The sequence below is a fragment of the Trichomycterus rosablanca genome, chromosome 1, assembly GCF_030014385.1.
Source record: "Trichomycterus rosablanca isolate fTriRos1 chromosome 1, fTriRos1.hap1, whole genome shotgun sequence".
NCBI lineage: Eukaryota > Metazoa > Chordata > Actinopteri > Siluriformes > Trichomycteridae > Trichomycterus > Trichomycterus rosablanca.
In genome coordinates, this window is record NC_085988.1 from 51,016,629 (window position 1) to 51,037,494 (window position 20,866).

The 20,866-nt window shown below is 36.3% G+C and overlaps 2 protein-coding genes and 1 long non-coding RNA gene across 3 annotated transcripts; 1 reads left to right on the forward strand and 2 right to left on the reverse strand.

Annotated features, from left to right (window-relative positions):
- Positions 1 to 3,807: 3,807 nt before the first annotated feature.
- On the forward strand, positions 3,808 to 8,883 carry LOC134322286 (uncharacterized). The gene is made up of 2 exons (XR_010013965.1): positions 3,808 to 4,064; positions 8,407 to 8,883. It is a non-coding gene; the product is annotated as an uncharacterized LOC134322286 (long non-coding RNA).
- A 990-nt stretch (positions 8,884 to 9,873) lies between these two features.
- On the reverse strand, positions 9,874 to 13,800 carry spi2 (Spi-2 proto-oncogene). Its single transcript, XM_063004934.1, has 5 exons — positions 13,780 to 13,800; positions 12,891 to 12,990; positions 11,865 to 11,965; positions 10,512 to 10,692; positions 9,874 to 10,190 (listed from the first exon to the last, which is right to left on the reverse strand). The coding sequence occupies exons 1-5, from the start codon at positions 13,798 to 13,800 to the stop codon at positions 9,874 to 9,876; spliced, it is 720 nt and encodes a 239-aa protein (XP_062861004.1).
- A 2,721-nt stretch (positions 13,801 to 16,521) lies between these two features.
- Positions 16,522 to 19,471, reverse strand: spic (Spi-C transcription factor (Spi-1/PU.1 related)). The gene is given in 4 exon segments (XM_063004053.1): positions 16,522 to 17,059; positions 18,717 to 18,807; positions 18,957 to 19,078; positions 19,378 to 19,471. Coding segments are annotated over 4 exon segments (801 nt in total). The 3' UTR covers positions 16,522 to 16,565.
- Positions 19,472 to 20,866: the final 1,395 nt, after the last annotated feature.

Here is a 20,866-nt window from a genome sequence, read left to right on the forward strand (position 1 = left end):
CTGTACACTTTGTCCTTGTTTCTGTGCAGTAATTAAGCTATACTAAGTGGTTTGATGGGGATGTTACACAATTGTGGTGAAGTGCAGGACTTTGGCATTGTTTTTATAATGCTAAGTTGTTTTCCTCCCTGGACTATGAAATGATGCCATGACTTATGAATGAGTAACTTAAATAAAATTAAGTTGCTAAAGTTAAAGCACTGGTGTTGTAATGCTATTAACTACTATATAACTACAACAATACTATTAACACCAGTGGCTGTTCAAACTGTTCAGTACAGATTAAGAGATTCTGATACTAGTAAAATACATTTCTTAAATATTATTATAAAAACTTAAGAGTTAAGTTAGATGGTGGGATCATACTTAAGTGAATGTGACAAATGCAAGCAGGCTTAGTTCATTAGCAAGAAACAAGCCAGTCTGCACTTGTGTTCAATGTGCGAAATAAATAATATGCAAAGACTGGCTATTTTTAATAAGGGTAATAAGATAGTGAAAGGGGATTGGATGAAAAATTAAAATGACCATTTTGGATGCACTTCAGATTAACTTCAGTTCACTTGGGAGGATATCTATCCTGATCTAATGCCCAAAAAAGAACTGGTCTCTGCACTACAACATGCCGCTAGTTACTTTAATACTTTCAGTGTCTTCTTTCCTGTGATGTAAACCAACAGCCCACATTTATATTGCAGACACTACAAGTTAGTAACTTATAAGAAGTAACTAAGAATGTGCTTCAAATGGTACAGTGTATCACAAAAGTGAGTACACCCCTCACATTTCTGCAAATATTTTATTATATCTTTTCATGGGACAACACTATAGACATGAAACTTGGATATAACTTAGAGTAGTCAGTGTACAACTTGTATAGCAGTGTAGATTTACTGTCTTCTGAAAATAACTCAACACACAGCCATTAATGTCTATATAGCTGGCAACATAAGTGAGTACACCCCACAGTGAACATGTCCAAATTGTGCCCAAAGTGTCAATATTTTGTGTGACCACCATTATTATCCAGCACTGCCTTAACCCTCCTGGGCATGGAATTCACCAGAGCTGCACAGGTTGCTACTGGAATCCTCTTCCACTCCTCCATGATGACATCACGGAGCTGTTGGATGTTAGACACCTTGAACTCCTCCACCTTCCTCTTGAGGATGCGCCACAGGTGCTCAATTGGGTTTAGTCCATCACCTTTACCTTCAGCTTCCTCAGCAAGGCAGTTGTCATCTTGGAGGTTGTGTTTGGGGTCGTTATCCTGTTGGAAAACTGCCATGAGGCCCAGTTTTCGAAGGGAGGGGATCATGCTCTGTTTCAGAATGTCACAGTACATGTTGGAATTCATGTTTCCCTCAATGAACTGCAGCTCCCCAGTGCCAGCAACACTCATGCAGCCCAAGACCATGATGCTACCACCACCATGCTTGACTGTAGGCAAGATACAGTTGTCTTGGTACTTCTCACCAGGGCGCCGCCACACATGCTGGACACCATCTGAGCCAAACAAGTTTATCTTGGTCTCGTCAGACCACAGGGCATTCCAGTAATCTATGTTCTTGGACTGCTTGTCTTCAGCAAACTGTTTGCGGGCTTTCTTGTGCGTCAGCTTCCTTCTGGGATGACGACCATGCAGACCGAGTTGATGCAGTGTGCGGCGTATGGTCTGAGCACTGACAGGCTGACCTCCCACGTCTTCAACCTCTGCAGCAATGCTGGCAGCACTCATGTGTCTATTTTTTAAAGCCAACCTCTGGATATGACGCCGAACACGTGGACTCAACTTCTTTGGTGGACCCTGGCGAAGCCTGTTCCGAGTGGAACCTGTCCTGGAAAACCGCTGTATGACCTTGGCCACCATGCTGTAGCTCAGTTTCAGGGTGTTAGCAATCTTCTTATAGCCCAGGCCATCTTTGTGGAGAGCAACAATTCTATTTCTCACATCCTCAGAGAGTTCTTTGCCATGAGGTGCCATGTTGAATATCCAGTGGCCAGTATGAGAGAATTGTACCCAAAACACCAAATTTAACAGCCCTGCTCCCCATTTACACCTGGGACCTTGACACATGACACCAGGGAGAGACAACGACACATTTGGGCACAATTTGGACATGTTCACTGTGGGGTGTACTCACTTATGTTGCCAGCTATTTAGACATTAATGGCTGTGTGTTGAGTTATTTTCAGAAGACAGTAAATCTACACTGCTATACAAGTTGTACACTGACTACTCTAAGTTATATCCAAGTTTCATGTCTATAGTGTTGTCCCATGAAAAGATATAATGAAATATTTGCAGAAATGTGAGGGGTGTACTCACTTTTGTGATACACTGTAAATATTATTTGACTTAGACCAATGTGCATGTATTTTGTCATGCTAGACTTGAGATGTTTTCAAAAACTATTCAAGGATAAATAGCACATCCTTTGTGGGACCTGTCTGTATGGTGGAGACCATAAATAGCATTTATAAGAAGCCAGGAATCTACTCATAAAGAAGCACAAAGTCATCTCAAATGCGCTAAACATACCTCATATCTCAGTTCACTCTATCAGACTAGGTAAAAACATGTAAAAATCTAAAAGTACAACAACACTCTCTATATAAGGCAATCTTCTGAACCTAGTGAACCAACTAAAAATAGATTGAGATACAAAGGCTACTGTAACTGAAGGCATAAATTGGAATTCTCCTTAACAAAGTGGCAGATAGTCTTGTGCTCTGATAGACTTAGATGCTTTTCAGCAGCAGGGACTAGCAGTCTGGTCAGAATTGATTGAAAAATGAGTGATGCAAGTTAAGAGCCCTTGTGCAGGGTGTAAATCTCTTCTAGAATAATACAGACTCACTCACATATGCACTTTAGTTTAATGCTGATTTAGAGCGACGGGTACACCCTCTGCATGTTTGTGAAAGAAACAGAGTCTGAAAAAAACCTAAGCGAGGTTGAGAAGATCAAGATTTTTAGAAAGAAGGTTCTCAAGACCCTATAGCAATGCACATTGGTATGCCACCATGCTGGCCTGTTGTTATTTTAGTTTTTAATTTTTATATTGTTATTAGATATCATGTTTTGAGTATACAAATCCCAGGTTGTGAGAATTGTTTATCTCCATGATGACCTAAACCAGCAAATAATCCACCCTAATTATCTAATTGGTTTAATAATTACATTCCTAAATACTGTCTTATTGACAGGCTGATGTTCTTGAATTAAAAGCAATTGCCAATGGACCGGCTCTCAGTGGGCCGCTATTATAGTGTTGGCAGACTGGCTAGTTAAAAGTATGTGGCCTTTCTTGGTGACTGGTGGTCCCAGCCCATTTATAACTCTAAGTGGGCACCAGTAGTAAATGCTAGGCTTAGATGCAGTATCATGTGGGCTGGTTACAAAGAACAAGCAACACTATTTGGGAGCGCCTGGACTGCACTGGGGTTCATGTCACACTGGAGGTTTTACCTATGAGGTCACCAGCCTAGAGCTGAGGAATAATGAAACAGGCACTCCCTGTGTCATGTGCTTGCACACATGAGCATGTCCAAACACACGTAGACAGAAATAAACACCCCAATTTATATGTAATAATGAAAATAAACAGAAAATAAACGTTATACTTATAATGCATTGCTCTCAGCTGAAGCCTTTATTTTTCAAAATGTTTCCTTGATTTATTAAATACAATCCTGCTTAATAAAGATGGACATTTAACCTTCTGGCAAGACAGGACAGTTGTTGACCCAACTTTTGACCTAGTTTCCATTCCTATATCATTGTTGATCATTAAAAGCCAGTGGTGTGTGGCAAAAGGACGGACGTGTTTTGTGCAATAGACTTAAGCAGTCATCAGTCTATTTTTAAGAGCCCACATAGCCAATCACTTTGTTGTTTGGATGTTATTGCTCTTAGATTTCTCCACATCACAGTACCTCAACAGCCCAGTTGACGGGGCACCATTAGCAGGACCAAAATCTGACAGACTGGGTTGTTGGAAGGGTAACATCAGATGACAGTGCTATACTGAAGTCATGAACCCCTTTACCATAATCTAAAGGTAAGTTGTTAAAATTGTGACCACACTGTATTACAATTTTGCACAACAAAGTGGATGAAGTGTACAGTTTATTTGTACTACTTAATATGATGCATATTTAAGTTGTGTTTACTGTTAGGATTAACATTTATTAAGGTAAACCAAAGTTAAATAAGCCTGTTAATAAATTAATTCATTTAATTATTTATTTGTTTATTCATTTGTTCAATCATTTTATTATAGGGTACTCTTGTTCTCTCCAAGAGAACTACTGCCCACACTACCCACTACCGCCCTGATCAGGAAGAATCTTAATATATAAATAAATAGTAGAACCTAATTTCAGGCTCGTCTTTACAACTTTTATTCAAAAAACTTTTGAATACAATTTTAATTCCTAACAAATTTAAATTCCTAACAACTGCCCCATAATTTAAAGTCTACAAAAAAAAAAAAATAATAATTATTAGCTGAAACTCTTTGCTGTGTAAATTGCTCAAGATGGGTTATTATTATACCTTGGTACATGTCAAACCTACGTTGTACATTTATTTTCAAGGTAACGCATAATAAAAATCCAGTATAAGATGAATGAGTCAGAATAAATTTGCTCTGATTTTATGTGCATTCTGATAAGTGTACATGGGTCATTCTATAATTTGGGGTACATTTCACATCTCCAAAAAAGTACAAAAAAATTGTTCTCTCTCAATAGAACAATCAGTGGTTCAAATTAATATATTCCTTTAGTGTAACATATCCACTAGTTGCAAAGCTTAAACATAATTATTTTTTATTTTATTTAAAAGGGCAAGTAGATGTAGACTACTAGGTAACTTAGTTGACAGGTAACATAGTTGACAATTTCCCTATTTTGACCCATAACTTCAGTGGTAGACCTTGCCTGGCTGACCACATGTCATTTCTTGAACAGAATAATGTCTAATTTGAACATACAATTGAATTAAAATTATTAAACAAATTGTAACCATAACAATGTATGTAACATAGTTGACGGTCAATTAATATACTCATTGACAATGTTCTATTATAGATCAAATATTTAAAAAAATAAGAGAACATTCACCACAGTTTGTTCAATATGCCCTCCACAGAGAAAAATTATATCATGTAATGCTGGTCACATAGTTTAGAACAAACCATTTTTGAGTTGCTGAGTGGAGTTCTGTTAGTAACATAGTTCACAGAACTTTTGCGGACAATAATAAATAAATATATTTAAATTATTTAAAAGAGATATTTAAAATATAAAATATTATTTTTCTTTAGTATTTAAACTATTGAAATAAATTAAAAAAAAGATGTTGATGCCCTTAATAATTTTATTCATTATTTTGAAACCAAGGCACCCTCAACTTAAAAAACAGACACAGCAAAAACTGTTCATTTAGGAACATCATGACAAATGTCAAGCTAAATGAAGCATAGGATGCACATAATGTTTTTGTGATATTACAACATGTTTTCCATTAATAGGTAAAATATGACATTTTTTAAGAAAATTGTTAGAATAAATGTAATTATTATCACTGGACATGGAATGTACCCCAAATTATAGAATGACATGCCAATTAGTATTTGGAGTGTATTTAAAGGACAGGGCAGCTACTTCATTTCAAATAATGGTAGTCTATTATGGATCTATTTCCTAAATTATAATATTATAATTTACAGGTTACAGAATATAACAGTAGATTAGTAAATATAAGCAGGTACAGCGTTATCACTGCATGCAATCTAACGTTCTCTGAAACAGTCAGAAGATCTGAAAATACTGTGGAAGGTTTTATTAGGAACAAACCTTGTAGCAATGCTGCCATCTGCTGTGAGTGAAGTTGTGGTCGAAGATGGTTTTGTGTAACTGAAGGATAATAAACATTATATAGACAAAATGCCAGAAACCTGAGAGGTAAAAATGGCATTTATAGCTGTAATTATACATTTTAGACTCTTACAATTGTGATAGTATAGATTCCAAGCAACTGATGGTTAAGTACCTTGCTCAAGGGCCCAACAGTGGTAATCTGGCAGATGTGTGCTTGAACCTGCAAGCTTCTGAATACCTTAGTCCAGTACCTTAATCATTGAACTGGGTCACTGTATCAACCACTGAATCAATTATTTTTTCTCTACATGCAATTTAGGGATTTAGTTTTACATACTGCAGAAGGGTTGCATATACACCTGACCATAAGATCAATAGCCTGTTGGCATTGTTGTAACGTTGGTCAGCTTTTTGCAGCTATAGCAGCCTTCACTCTTCAGTTAAGATCATTCAAAGATCAGGCACTGATGTTGGACGAGAAGGCCTGGCTCGAAGTCAACATTCCAGTTGACCCCTTAGATGTTCATTGTGTTTTTGGCCAAGGTTCTTGGCAGTTTCTTTACAAAAACATTTTTTCAAAGCATGTTTGTATGGACCTAGCTTTGTGCACAGGTGCATGGTCATGCTGGAACAGCAACCGAGCTTCCCAGTATTTGCCAAATAGTGACACAATCTTGGTTTTACCAAATGCCTTTAGCTTTAGAATTGAATTAAATCAAATGTCTTTATTTGTCCTATATATACAAACACAAGTGCAGTACAATAAAAATTCATTTTTCACATATTCCAGCTTTTTTTGGAAGCTGGGGTCAGAGCACAGGGTCAGCCCTTATATGGCGCCCCTGGAGCTAAGAGGGTTAGGGGTCTTGGTCAAGAGCCCAACAGTGGTTGCAAGACAGAGCTGGGATTTGAACTCTCAACCTTTCAATTGATAGTTCAAAGCTCTACCCACTAGGCTACCACTGTCCCTAACATCAAGTTCATACTATATATAGCCCCAAAGGTCCACTTTTTTAATATTGTGAGTATTTTTGTTCTTTAGCCAAAGTCTGTCAACTCACAAATTGAAATGAGCTTGAATTTACTTGAAACAAAAGCTTCCACACTGGGACTGACTTGCCATTGTATTTAAAAAAAAAAAAACCCTGGACAGGATGCCAATCTATTCAACTAACTGACTGAGTAAAAGCAAGAAAGGACTCAAATTAGAAAATAGTAGACACACAATCAATTGAGATATGTTTAAATATGAACATTTATAAATGTATTAAATATCACCTCAAATATTATCTGTAAACCTATCTGTAATACAAAGAATATTAAATCTGTCGAAGACAGAATCAACAAAACACTATGGGCATCACCTAAACCTCAAATGCTAATATTAGTTGTCCTAAATGATTTCTTTTTACTTTTTGCTTAACTTTACCTCACATATTTTACACAGCGTTCAGAAACTGAGTGGCATTTAATGCCCAACCCAAGCAAACAGTGTTTGACATTTTAAACCACAGAAAAAAAATACTCTCACAGGTACAATGTATTTAAAAAGATAGCTGAGTGAATGTAATAGTGTGGAAGTAGCACACAACCACCTACTTCTGCTTATGTATTGTTCTACTGCAGATAAAAATCACAAACTAGGTAGCGTTTAGCTTTAAACAATGTATTATTTGAATAAAACTGTAATAACACAATGTAAAGCAGCACATACACAATGTTTAAACAAAAGGTACCACAGTAAATCTAAATATAGGCTTTGATTTACTTTTAATTAAGTGTCCCCACAGCATACAGAAATGTCTTTGTTACTAAAGTCAAGTCCTCTAGTCAAAGCTAAATATAACAGCAGACAGCACTTCATATGTCCCAGTTTAGGATTATACTGTAATGATGCTTTTGGGAAAAAAGAGCTATGCGTAAACATAGGCTTGAATTTCAGCTGGGTTATATTGTACTGCCTAAATAATCACTGTGGAAAATAAACAGTCCATCTTTTTCATTTATCCAATTATAATCATACAGGGCAGAAAAACTAAGACTTATTTAAGGTTGGTAAAGATAGAAAGGAGGGACCAGTAAAACTACAAACGCACTTCATGTAAATAATACTGATTAATGGTTTAGCAAAACAGTCTTGTCAAAAGATGTAGTGGAATTAAAAAAAAAAAAAAAAAAAAAAATCTGCCATGCCTTGCACCCAGTGTCTCCTGGTTGACCCATCATAACCCTGACCAGGATAAAGCAGTTGATGAAAATGAAATTAAATGAATGTAATGAAACATTTACAGTATATTTGCACTTATTCAACTATATCACTAAATACATTAATATTGTTGTACTGTAGTGTCATATGCAATTATTCACATAATCCTATTGTAATTAAAGTAATTATTGTTAATTATATAAACATGTAACCAAATAAGACATTCTAATTAAAATAGCATTTTTATTCATTTTTATTCATTCTTTTTTTTCTTTTTCTCCAACCCCCCCCAATTTTCTCCCCTAATCTAGTCGTATCCAATTACCCTGATTGCGTTATGCTTCACCTCTACCGATACAACCCTCCACTGCTGACTGAGGAGCTTCGCAACTGACACATCCCCCCTCTGACATGTGTGCAGTACCGACTGCATCTTTTCACCTGCATGAGGGGAGTTCATATGCGGATCAGCCTTGTGCACGAGATCAGTTGAGATCATTTCTCAGCTCTAGGCGCCATCAGTTAACCAGCAGAGGTCGTAATTGCACCAGTTATGAGGAACCCTGGTCAAGCTTTTCCCACCAATCGTTGTTCATGTAGCCGCCCAGCCCAGCTGAATGGCAGAGCTGAGATTCGATACAATGTATTTGAAATCCCTGCTCTGGTGTGCTAGCGTATTTTACTTTGTTTATGTTGTGCTCCCTGTTGACTAGGTTTGAACACTTGTGAAATTGTGTAGTAGATTTAGTAAATAAAATTCAATAAAAATGTTTTTCTTACAGTTAAAATGTGTAATTATGTTTTATAATAAATTACATTAGATGTTTCATTAACTGTGTTATCACACTAACCAATCTCGGAACCTTACAGTAATAGACTTCTACGTTCTACATTTCTGCTCTCGCGCCAGGAAGCACAAGCTGCACCAAAATAATCTTCTTTACTTGTGCATTGTGCAAGTGACTTTTTTGTTGCTGATTATCACAGCTGATGAAAATGGTTCTAAAATGTATTTTCTCCTCAATTTTAAATCTATGATTTTAATGGCACAATATTTAAAAAAAATGTAATCAGATGATAAGAAGTGTCTGTAAATTGGATATGGACAAAAGAGGCAAGTCGTGACCTGGCTCTCTTTGATTGTAGATTGTTCAAGCAACAGCAGATACACAGTCTGAATTTGAAAAGTTCTAGATTGGAAGATAAAGGGGAAAACATACAGAAGGAAACTAAAACTGACATAACAACGTACAGAGTTTTAGTCTAGAGCACCACAGCGGGTAGTATGGCTACTGTCTGTGAGGCATTTGTGATGTTTATCATGTGTACCAAGGAAGTAATCAGTGAATAACCTTATGTCCAATGTTCCTAAGTGACACCAGACCCATTAGCATGGGTAGTCATTATAACAGATGAATGAATGAATGAGTTTATTTTATTTGTAACATGAAATCACAGTAAAATGATACAAACCAGGAAACAACACTTCACAGAATTTTAGTGTATTGTACAAATAACTACTGAAGCTTTCTGGTTATAACTGTTGTAAGAGCACTAGTGTAGTCGAGAACTTGAATGAATTACCCTTGCTTTTAAACAGGCTCAGGGTCTTACGTACATTTTATTAAGTACAGTGCCACAGTTCAGTACATCAGTAACTGTTCTGAGTAAGAGTTGACCCTGCTAACCCTGCTAATTACAGCCATCTATGCTTACTATGACTCAGCAAAGACAGATAAAGAATAGATGAAATGACGCCTGTGTAGAGATCTATTCTTTCAGCGTGAGGCATTTTTCATTCCTTGCTGACTCCTCAATCTGGTCAAGGTGGCTCTGCTGAACTGGTAGGTCAGTTTTTTCCTAACTTTAATAATTTCACCTGAGCGGGTATAGTTTCTCAGGGCACGGGACATCTTCTGGTAGGTCATGGGCCTTCTGTTGCCCTTCCGTTGGCCCCAGAGTTGAGCCACACGCTCCTTGTTTGTTGAGGAGAAGCGGAAAACACCTGCAGTTGCAGGAACCCAGGACACACAATGCGCCATGCCTGGGTCCTCCAGCACCTCGAACAGAAAGTGGAACAGGCGGAGTTTTTTCCCTGAAAGCATAAACAGATTTGTATTTAAATGCTGTGTGTAGATATGTGTGTGTGTGTAATGGATTAGAGTTTGATAGCATAGGCAAAGCATTTCTCCTAAAAGGTATAATGAATACGGGCTTTGTGCAGAACTTATTGAGATAAATATCTTTTGCTCACCACATTATAGTTAGTCAGGCCACAGATGAGCGATAAGAAAGAATAGTTTGAGAGTTTGAGCATGGCAGTTATGGGCAGGACTGGCCCCTCCTAATCTATTGTTCCCTAAGGCAATGCTTAGCTGCTCCTATATGGCAAACCACAAAAAAAAACTGAACTCACCTCTGCCTGCAGGTGCAGAGATCTGTGACGAACCTGCTCTCTCCACAGGGCTTTGTGGAGTCTCTGTACCAAAAAAGGGTTTTAAAGCCTGCTCACTGGAAACAGTTTGGATTACAGAGTCCCTTACTCCAAACTCCACAACTGAATCAAATCCGTTTCCCTTAAGTTGCAGACCTGCATCCTTCACAGTGCAATGACTTATGGTTAGAACAGAAAATATAACATACAACCCCAAATCAGAAAAAGTTGGGACAGTATGGAAAATGCAAATAAAATAAAAATGCAGTGTTCCTTACATTCACTTTGACATTTATTTGGTTGCAGACAGTTTGAACCCAATATATTTCATGTTTTGTCTGCACAACTTCATTTCATTTGTTAACTCATTCCAAAAAAAGTTGGGATGGGGGCAATTTAGGGCTAGTAATGAGGTGAAAAAACTAAATAATGATGTGATACTCAACAGGTGATGGTAATCATGGTTTAGTACAAAGCAAAGATGATCAGATGATCTCCAATTTATCAACAAATGCATGAGAAAATTATTGAAATGTTTAAAAACAAACAAAAAAAAAGATTGGAAGGGATTTGCATATTTCTCCTCTACAGTGCATAATATCATTAAACGATTCAAGGAATCGAGAGGAATTTCAGTGAGTAAAGGCCAAGGGTGCAAGCTTAAGCTCTTCGATCCCTCAGATGGCACTGCATCAACAACCACCACTCAACAATAGCTGATATAACCACATGGGCAAGGGATTACTTTGGCAAACCTTTGTCAAGCACTACAATATGAGTTACATGCACAAACGACACTTTACTGTGCAAAAAAGAAACCTTATGTTAACCATGTCCAGAAGCCACGTTGACTTCTCTGGGCTCGGAGGCATCTAGGATGGACCATCACAGAGTGTATTGTGGTCAGATGAATCAGCATTCCGGGTTTAAAAAAAAAAAAAAAAAAAGAAGCTGTGTGCTCCGGACCAAAGATGAAAAGGACCATCCAGACATCAGCAAAAAGTCCAAAAGCCAGGGTCTGTTATGGTATAGGGTTGTGTTAGGGCCCTTGGCAAAGCTAATTTACACTTCTGTGATGGCAGCATTAATGCAGAAAAGTACATTGAGATCTTAGAGCAACATATGCTGCCTTCAAGACGTCATCTTTTCCAGGGACGTCCATGCATTTTGCATTCCAGGGACGTCCATGCACTTTTCAACAAGACAATGCAAAACCACATGCTGCACACATTACAAAGGCATTATTTGCATTTTCCATACTGTCCCAACTTTTTCTGATTTGGGGTTGTATATTATTAAATCAGCCATCATTTAACTGCAGTAAAACTCCTCTACCTGTTGATTTTTGGTCAAAGAAAGAAGTTGTAGAGAATCCAGGTTATGTGTTGTATCGCTGCAATCATCTCCCATAATTTGCTGGCTCAGATGGAAATCAGCTGTTGGTAAAGAAATGTAACAAAACACCATATTTATAGTTCAGTATCAAGACATTATTTGTTTAAATGTCCACTTCTATAACATTCAAATATCTTTAAAATGGTCTTGAACCTATTTGCACTGTATGCAAGACATAAATATAAGAAATATACTCTGGACAAAGCACCAGTCCACTGTAGGGCATCTCTCCCTCACCTATTTACTGACTCTATTACATCTAGGGACAAGAAAACCAGAGTACTCATTAAGATTCAGAGGGAACCCTGGACATTGCCAAACTCTTCACAGATTACAGTAACTGGAGGTAAGGTTTAAATGTTTGAACCCTCAGTACCTATTACATCACTGTGATTGTACTTTTATAAACACATTTTTTGGCATTCATTACAACACAAAACTTTAAAAGGTCACAGAGTGCAATCATTAAACCATCAATTCAGATAAAGAAAACGAAAATGAAATTGATAATCTGATATTTATCAGAAAAGCCAATACGTTTTGACGTCATGGGGCAAAATCAACAACTTTAGTTTTTAAGAAAAAATTTTAAATTATTCATTTGAAAGACAATACTACACAAATACTACACAGTAATATCATGGCTAAATAGGTTTACTATGCAAGTTGGTTTGACCCTAAGATCATTCATTCATTTACTATACAGGAATACATCCAGGACAGGGTGACAATACAGCTGATAGGCAACACACATCCAAACACTCACCCACTTACATAAACTGATAAGGAAATTTTATGCAGCCATATCTCATTAATGTTATGAAGTTTTTGCATTTCAAACAGGTTTCCTTTCTGCATGCTTTTAATTGACATTCTGGGTTGTGAAAATTTAAACAATTACAGTATAAATACATTTAATTAATTACAATTTACTCTCAAAACGGTTTCTTTTATAGAATTACTCACAGCTGTCCCATAGGTCCTTTTTTCTAGCCTCTTGTCTGCAGTGCTCTTCCAGGAACTCTAAGATGACTTCCAGATCCGTCTGATAGGCCTGTGAGTAATTCTGTTCGAGAAGAAGAACCAAATCCTATCTGTCAAGTATATACTGAGGTTCTGACAATACAACATCCAGAAACTTAACACAAACATTTACCATGCTGCTTTGTCACTCTTGTCACTTGACTCTGTATTGTTAAACCTTCCAATTACTTTCTCCCAAATCAATAGTAATTGTAAGATTATCATAAAAAGCAAGAATGACTTAAAATGGATGGTAAGTAAAATAGTACTAATGATGCAGAATAAGTCTCCGACTGCCCCTTATTAAGCTCAGTGCAGGGGAGTGAACTTTCCCTCTGTCATGATCTACGACCTATACAACAAAAGCAGCCTCTCGAAGAGGCCCAAACTCTCCAATATGTTCGACATTTACACACTGAACCACATCCACCATAACACAGGCAGCCACTGATCTCTGACTCACACACATCTCCTGCTTGGAGGCATTATTTAGTCCCTTGACCACATCCTCCACCTAACTAAGCAAGATAAGGAAAACACAACCACCACACATCACAGCCACATTCTACAGCAGCAAATATCCCCGCATTCTAACTTAAATTGAGGGTAAAACTGAAAATCGAATGCCATTACCCTTAAGTAAGAACACATGAAATTCACACTTTCTCCAGAGTTCAGGTTGGAAATTAAACAAAATAAGTAGAGCGTTTTTAACAGCAGCAGCAGCAGTTATATTTCCTGAAGCTGCTGATCAGATATAAACAAAATGTTATGTCACAGCTTCACAGATAAGCCAAATTATAAATTCTAATTTAGTCAATCCATAGCATACGTTTTCCTGCTTTAATCCCATTTTGTTGTTGATTTACTTGTAAGGTTTAGATAAGCTTCAAACGATGGAACTCTTACTGGACTGCTATGTTGAATTTTTTATGTATTTTTCCCTAAATAATTGCTCCAATCCATAATCCTCTTTTCATTATACATTAAAAAACTTTACAACAGCCTGTTTAAATTGGTGTTCTCCATTCTATTCTTATTTGACACCAAAATTCTTTGGATTTTTTTTTGTCTTTTGTCTGTGGATTAATTTACACCAGTGTAATTAGAAATTCTGAACAGGAATAGCTCATAAGAGCAAAGCACCTTTACAACTCACACCTCTAATCTCACATCATCATTTAAAACGTCTGATATTCTGAGAGGTTATTAGTTCACATATGTTTTTCAGCCAAGAGTGTAAATGTATAGTTAATGTCTTTAATAAAGGATTGTATTATTGTGTATTATTATTGTTGTTATTAGTTTTTGTAGAATGTATATTACAGGGCAATTCAGTTACAAATTGCCTGCTTAGGTTATATTATGTATATATTCACATGTTAATTATAATTAATTGCATTAAATATCTATGTACATTATACCTTTTAGACAGTGCATGTTACATTCTACACATTTTTTATGTCACTCATCTGAACATGATCATGTGAAAAGCATATGATAAAATATGAAATGTATGAGATCTTTCCATAGAGAGGTTTTTGTACCAACTTTGTACCAACTTCAACAAAATGTATTACTCTGCTAAAAAATATGGTTTGATTTGAAAATCTTTACTGATATAAATTGTGTAGTTTGTTAAGAACAAAACAAAATAACAATTAAAAACAAAATCTTCAACCCATTGAGGCCCAAACTTAAAATCACATCGACTCATAATGTGACTCCCAACAACGTCTGCTTCTGATGAGATGGCGGATGGGGCTCTGGGGATCTTCACCCAGACCTGGAACAGGACATCAGGGAGCTCCTGAACAGTCTGTGACACTACTCGGTGGCATTGTATGCACTAATACATAACAACCCAGAGGTTCTCAGTTGGATTCAGGACTGGGAAACATGAAGGACAGCCAATAGCATCAGTGCCTTTTTTTATCCAGGAACAGATCGGGCCACATGAGGCTGGGCATTGTCCTGTACCAGGGGGAACCCAGTGTAAGGTCTGATAATGGCTTTGAGGGTTTCATCCCAGGACCAAACAGCCAAGGTACCAGGTTTGTGCGACCCTATAAGAATGTGCTTCCCCAAACACCAAATCACTGACCCACTGCCAAACTGGTCATGCTGGATGATGTTCCAGGCAGCATAACATTCACCACGGCATCCCCAGATTCTTTTACGTCTGTCACATGTGTTTAGTGTGAACCTGCTGGCGAATACCATTCAATCGGCACCTGGCGGGGTCTGTTTATGACAGTTTAGTCAGAAACATGCACATAAGTAGGCCGTTGGAGGTCATTGTTGTAGGGCTTTGGCAGTTTTCCCCATTTCTCCTCACACAAAGAAGCAGATACCGGACCTGCTGCTGGGTTAGGTTGATGGGTATCTCCTCTATGCTCTTAAGACAGTGCTTGGGCAGCACTTATGAATGTGTAATTCTGAAGAAGCTGGACTACCTGTGCAATTTGAATGAGTTGCAGGAACCTCCTCGAGCTATCAGTAGTGACAAGAACACTAGCAAGATGCAAAACTAGAGAAGAATCAGGAAGGATAAGGAGAGAGTAATTGTTTGTGGCCACCACTTGAAAAACTATTCCCTTTTTGGGGTTTGTCTTGCTGTTGCCTTACCAGTGCACCTGTTGTTACTTTTATTTGCACTAAATCATTTACTGTATGCTTACTATCGGGGCAGGTTAGTATCTCAAGTTTAATTGTGTGTGACTTGGTGTGGTAATGTGATGGTTAAGTGTTCCCTTTAGTTTTAACAGTGTATTTAATACATTTATTAATTCATTCATCTTCAGTCTACTGCAGGGCTTCACACACTCCAGTCAGTCACTCATCCCAGGGGTAATTTGTAGTAGCAAATCCAACCAAATGCAGGCTAGATGCTGTGCCCAGTGTACAAAATATACATTTCTATTTACTACCAGAAAAAGTGGTTTCTATAGATAAATAAATGCATTAACTAACATAACTTACATTAAAATTGTGGTCTAATATTTATTAATAAAATAAATATTAATAAAAACACTTTTTTATCTTTATTATCTTTATTGAACGCATCACTTTTCCTGTCTGCTGCCAAGATGAGAATGTCAGGCAACCTTTAATTGGTAATAATGCAGTAATCCAAAGGCATCAGTTTTCTTCATTCTTTTTGTAAGTTCATGAGTTTTGACTTCACCATGTTTGATTTGAAAACACACTGATAAAGAATGAATGAATGAAAGAATTATGTAAAACATGATCAGAGGGTGTAAACTTCAATACAATCATAAAGCAGCCACACTGAATGCACGTTTTGAAAAAGAAAATAAATTTTTATTCTGAAAGTAAATGTAAAATTAAATAAAACATATTATTGACCTGATATGTTTTTAAAGAAGATATGATTATATACATGCAAAGTTAAAAGACATTTTATTGCAATGACACATTTATTATATCTTCTGAATCAAAACGAGTAAGAACAGTGCAGGTTGAATATTTACATTACAACATGAACAGCATTTAAAAACCCCATATTATTTAAGTGAGCTTTATTGAATAGCATCAGTCACCCCCAGGGGAGTAACATGCACATAAAAATAGAAAAGTGATTTACATACAGTCCTTTTACTGAGAAAGAACATGTGCTTTCAGATTGTCTGAGGATGTTAGTACAGCAGTTATGTCATAATCTGTCTGAAAAGGGTGCTGCCCATACCATCTGTGCCAGTCAGCTCCTGCTGTGCAGTAATAGCCCTGTTCAGCCGGGATGTGTGAGGTGTGATGAGGAACAAGCTCTTGGGATGGATGCCCAGATGTGGGTGCTGTCATGGTCTCTAGTCTTTGCAGGATAATGGGGTTAAACTGGTAGGTGAGCTTGCGACGCACTTTGACGATCTCTCCTGTGCGACTGTAGTTACGAAGTGCCCGTGCCATTTTTTGATAGGTCATGGCCTTGCGGTTACCTTTGCGCTGGCCCCAGCATTCAGCCAGCTTCTCTTTGTTTTTGGAAATGAAATGGAAGGTTCCACTGCCACGGTCTGTCCACTGAATGGAGTCACCCATACTGGCATCATGCAGGGCTTCATGCAGGTATTCGTACAGACGCAACTTCTTACGACCTTAGGATGACAGAAAAGAACACAACAGAAATATTAAGAACTTGAGGTCAAGCAGACTTTCCTGACTTTATGATTTTATGATTACAACTGAAGTTATAGTACTGTTTTATGCATTATATTGCTAAAAGTATGTTGACACCCCAACATAATTTCGTGTGGATGAACTTCAGTGATCCTCACTGCACTGACATCAGCCCCACTTTGGGAGGAATTAGACCATCGATTGCAAACCTTTGTATCTAACATTAGTGACTGACCTTTTTTAGCTCCAATCTTTATTTAACACTGATTCGGTTTATAAATAAATAAGTAATGATGAATTAAAGCCCTGTCCAGGGTGTATTCCTGTGTGACCACTCATGTTTTTCCAGTATCATTCCTAATCCTGATGCGAGTTTAGCAGCTTGTTGCTGGCTCTGACTTCATTGGTTGGAAACAGTTTATTTATTTGTTAACCATAAATGCACATTTAAACTTGATTAGAGCATAATCCCTTGTAGGGTTTCTCACACTTAACTACTTAATTATTCAAGTTCACCTACTGGTCTCTTTGAAAGGGGTAAGACCACCGGAGTACCCAAAGGAAACCCACATGTAAGTTTTCTTCATCTGGGTGCCTGATTACAAAATAATAATTGCTTCAATCTTGTAAAGGTAAACCGTCAGGGCTTAAGAAATTCCACAAATAATATATACGTACATATAATAAAATATAATATTAAGTGATAAGTGATCATATTAAATATATAAAAAAAATACAAATATTAAAAGTAATAAGTTCTAATTTTATTATATCTACTAAGTAAGCAAAGACAATTGCTGTACATGTTCATTCTGTTTATTTTAAAATATAAGAGTATAAGGGAAAAGAATGAAACAATGTGCAAAGAATACTGTACACAAGGCTTGTGTGATATAAAGCAAATATTTGTAAGGAGGATTTACATTTGGCTCAAGAATTGATCTATTCTGAGCTGTTTGCTGAACTGTTGTCTTTATAGTGACACTATGTCTGTATTTTAGGTCCACAGTTTTTTTGTGTAAAAAAAGAAATATACAACATCAATAAGGCTATAAGGTAAGTAAGCTAGAATAAAGGCAATATAAAGAAATGTTGACCTGCATACAACGGTGGCCAGGGTCCTTTCTTTGTAAAGTTTGCATGCTCTATTTATGTCTGTGTGGGTTTCCACTGAGTGCTCTGGTTTCCTCTTATTACTAAGAATTTATTTAGATACAAGTATGTATTTGTTCTAATCTAAGGTAATATTGTCTCTGATACTAGATATTTCTTTTACTTTATCCCTGGCCCACTATGCTATGGTTTTGCAAAAGGACGTAGCTTTTAATAATATCTGCATGCAGGAGGGGACATTTTCAATATACTTATTTTAAAACAAAGGTAAAACAGATGTCAAAAATAAAAACAAACATACATTTAGTTCTGCAGAGTTTTTATTTAGTGATTTAAACTAAATAAAAATTTGACCAGTTTAATTAAAAAGACCTGTTTTATTTTATTTATTTTTTCTGTTAAAATAGCTGATAAGAGCAAATGAGTCAGCCAGTTAAATGCATTTAAGAGCTAAATTGAGCCAGAACCAAATAAAAAACACAAGGAGTAAAAGGGAGCAAAAGAAGCCAAGTCGGCACTCACCTTTTCTGAGGCGTTCTGGTAAAATAGGATAAAGTGTTGTGGGCTCAGTCATTGCCCATGGATTTCCCTCTGGCACAAGAGGAGACCACTGCTAATAAAAACAAGACAAAATAGCTTAATTACAAACTCAACTCAGCAGTTAGACCATAGCAGATACAGTACAGGATGATGGGAAAACACTTTCTTACTTATTTATTCACTCCACTGATAATTATAATAATTATGATAATAATGACTTACTGATAATTCACTCCAGTCACTTGGGGCTGGTGATACCCAACAGTTAGGGGTGTAGTGGTAACAAGACGCAGGATGCTGCAGTGAAGACTCCTGACTCCTGAGAGACTCGTAGTGTTTGCTGTCTACTGAAAAGTCATTTAGATAACAGTTGTCTGACAATCATAATAATAATAATACATGTAATAATAGTAATAATATTAATAACAATAATAATATACAGTTGTATGATAAAAAACAGAAACATTCATATACAAAATTGTGTTGCTGTAATATATATTTACATATGTGAAAATAGGGTACCCCATTTAAATTAGGTTAAAATAAATTACATTTATAGTGCATATTTACAGCATTCCATTAACTGGCCTGCACACAGCGCTTTAAATTAAACCTAAAATGAAACATAACTATGATAGAATACCTGTGTCACAATAGAAAATGTCTGAGTGTCGCTGCATCACATCAATGGCATCTTGAAAATCTTGATTGATGTCATTATCTAGAGATACCTACATTAAATAAAGTAAATAAATAATAATAATAATAATAATATTAACAATAAATATTATTATTATTATTATTATTAATAATAATAATAATAATAATAATAAATAAATAAATAATAATAATAATAATGGAATTAAAACTTATTTCTTAAAGACAAAAAAAACATCCAATGAATAATAAAGTGCCCAACAATATTGTCTTTACAATGTCTTAACAATCAGCTGGATATTAACTATTTAAATACCATTTTAGAAACATTTTAATTTAAGTTCAAATTGAAATTAATTTAAATTTACCATATTGCCCAATGTTTAATCCAGGTGTGGTTCAGCAGGTAGTGTTTTAACTGTTCATCTGGTTATTTTCTAACTGGTGTATACAAGTTTTTGGGAACAGCAAGTGATTTTTATAGCCTCTCTAAACAAGTGGGATGTAATAGTCTTCACTCAATTTAAATGTGACAACGTCAAACTTTTTATGGTTCAACCCATCCTCTATGGTACTTCTCTTTTTGGAATTGTAGACCAGGCAGGACCATGACAATCGCTCTCTGACATTATCTCCTTATCTCCATCGACTGATAAAAACATTCCCTCAAATCCTTTACTTTGTTTGGGAATCATATTTGCATTTCTGGTTAGATGCTTAGTGTGCACCTACAACATTTGAAATCACATCAGCTGGTGTAAAATTGTTAGTTATTTGCTTATGCACTGACTGTTTACACTTTCATAACAGCTTATTTAAGCCCTAAATATATATTCAATTCAACAAACAAGAGTATTTGCCTATTAACTGATAAGAGACGTCACCTCTTGCAGAACTAACACGGTTACTTATAATTGCTAAATAAAGGAGAACTGTGTGTACTTTAAATTCTATATTCTATTGATGCACATTAATCTTAATATTAAATGATGCACAATTGGCTTTAATTGTTCCCCAAGACAGCTGTGATAAATTGTATATTTGCATGTCTAGTTAGATGCTTAAGGGCACTCATGTAACTGTTTCACTGCAGCACAGAGGGATCATATTCATTGTTAAATGATCCTTTTATTTGTTTTATTGTTTCCTTGTCTTTGCTTCTTTTGAATAAGCTTCTTTTTTCCTATTACCCTTGGCAAGCATTTTGACCTGAAAATGCACAAACATATTTGAAGACTTTCAAATACCCTGAAAACTTAAAAAAATGTTTAGGCATTATTTTTTAACTGAGAACAGCTACAGAAAATAACAAATTAATTGATGCTTCTAATCTTGGGTTCAACAAACAATGCTTAACCTAGGCAGCTGAATGATTGTAACACCACTGGAATACTTAAGATATAATACTTTAAGATGCTGATTTGAGACCTGGGGTCTTGTATGGCAGTCTCTAAGCTTAAAGCAATCTAAAGATT

Coding starts and splice junctions, on each gene's coding strand:
- spi2 (XM_063004934.1), bottom strand. CDS start 13,800: ATGGGATTAAAGCAGGAAAAC. Junction 12,991..13,779: donor TGGGATTAAAGCAGGAAAAC/GTATGCTATGGA, acceptor CTTCTCGAACAG/AATTACTCACAGGCCTATCA. Junction 11,966..12,890: donor AAAGGACCTATGGGACAGCT/GTGAGTAATTCT, acceptor CTTTACCAACAG/CTGATTTCCATCTGAGCCAG.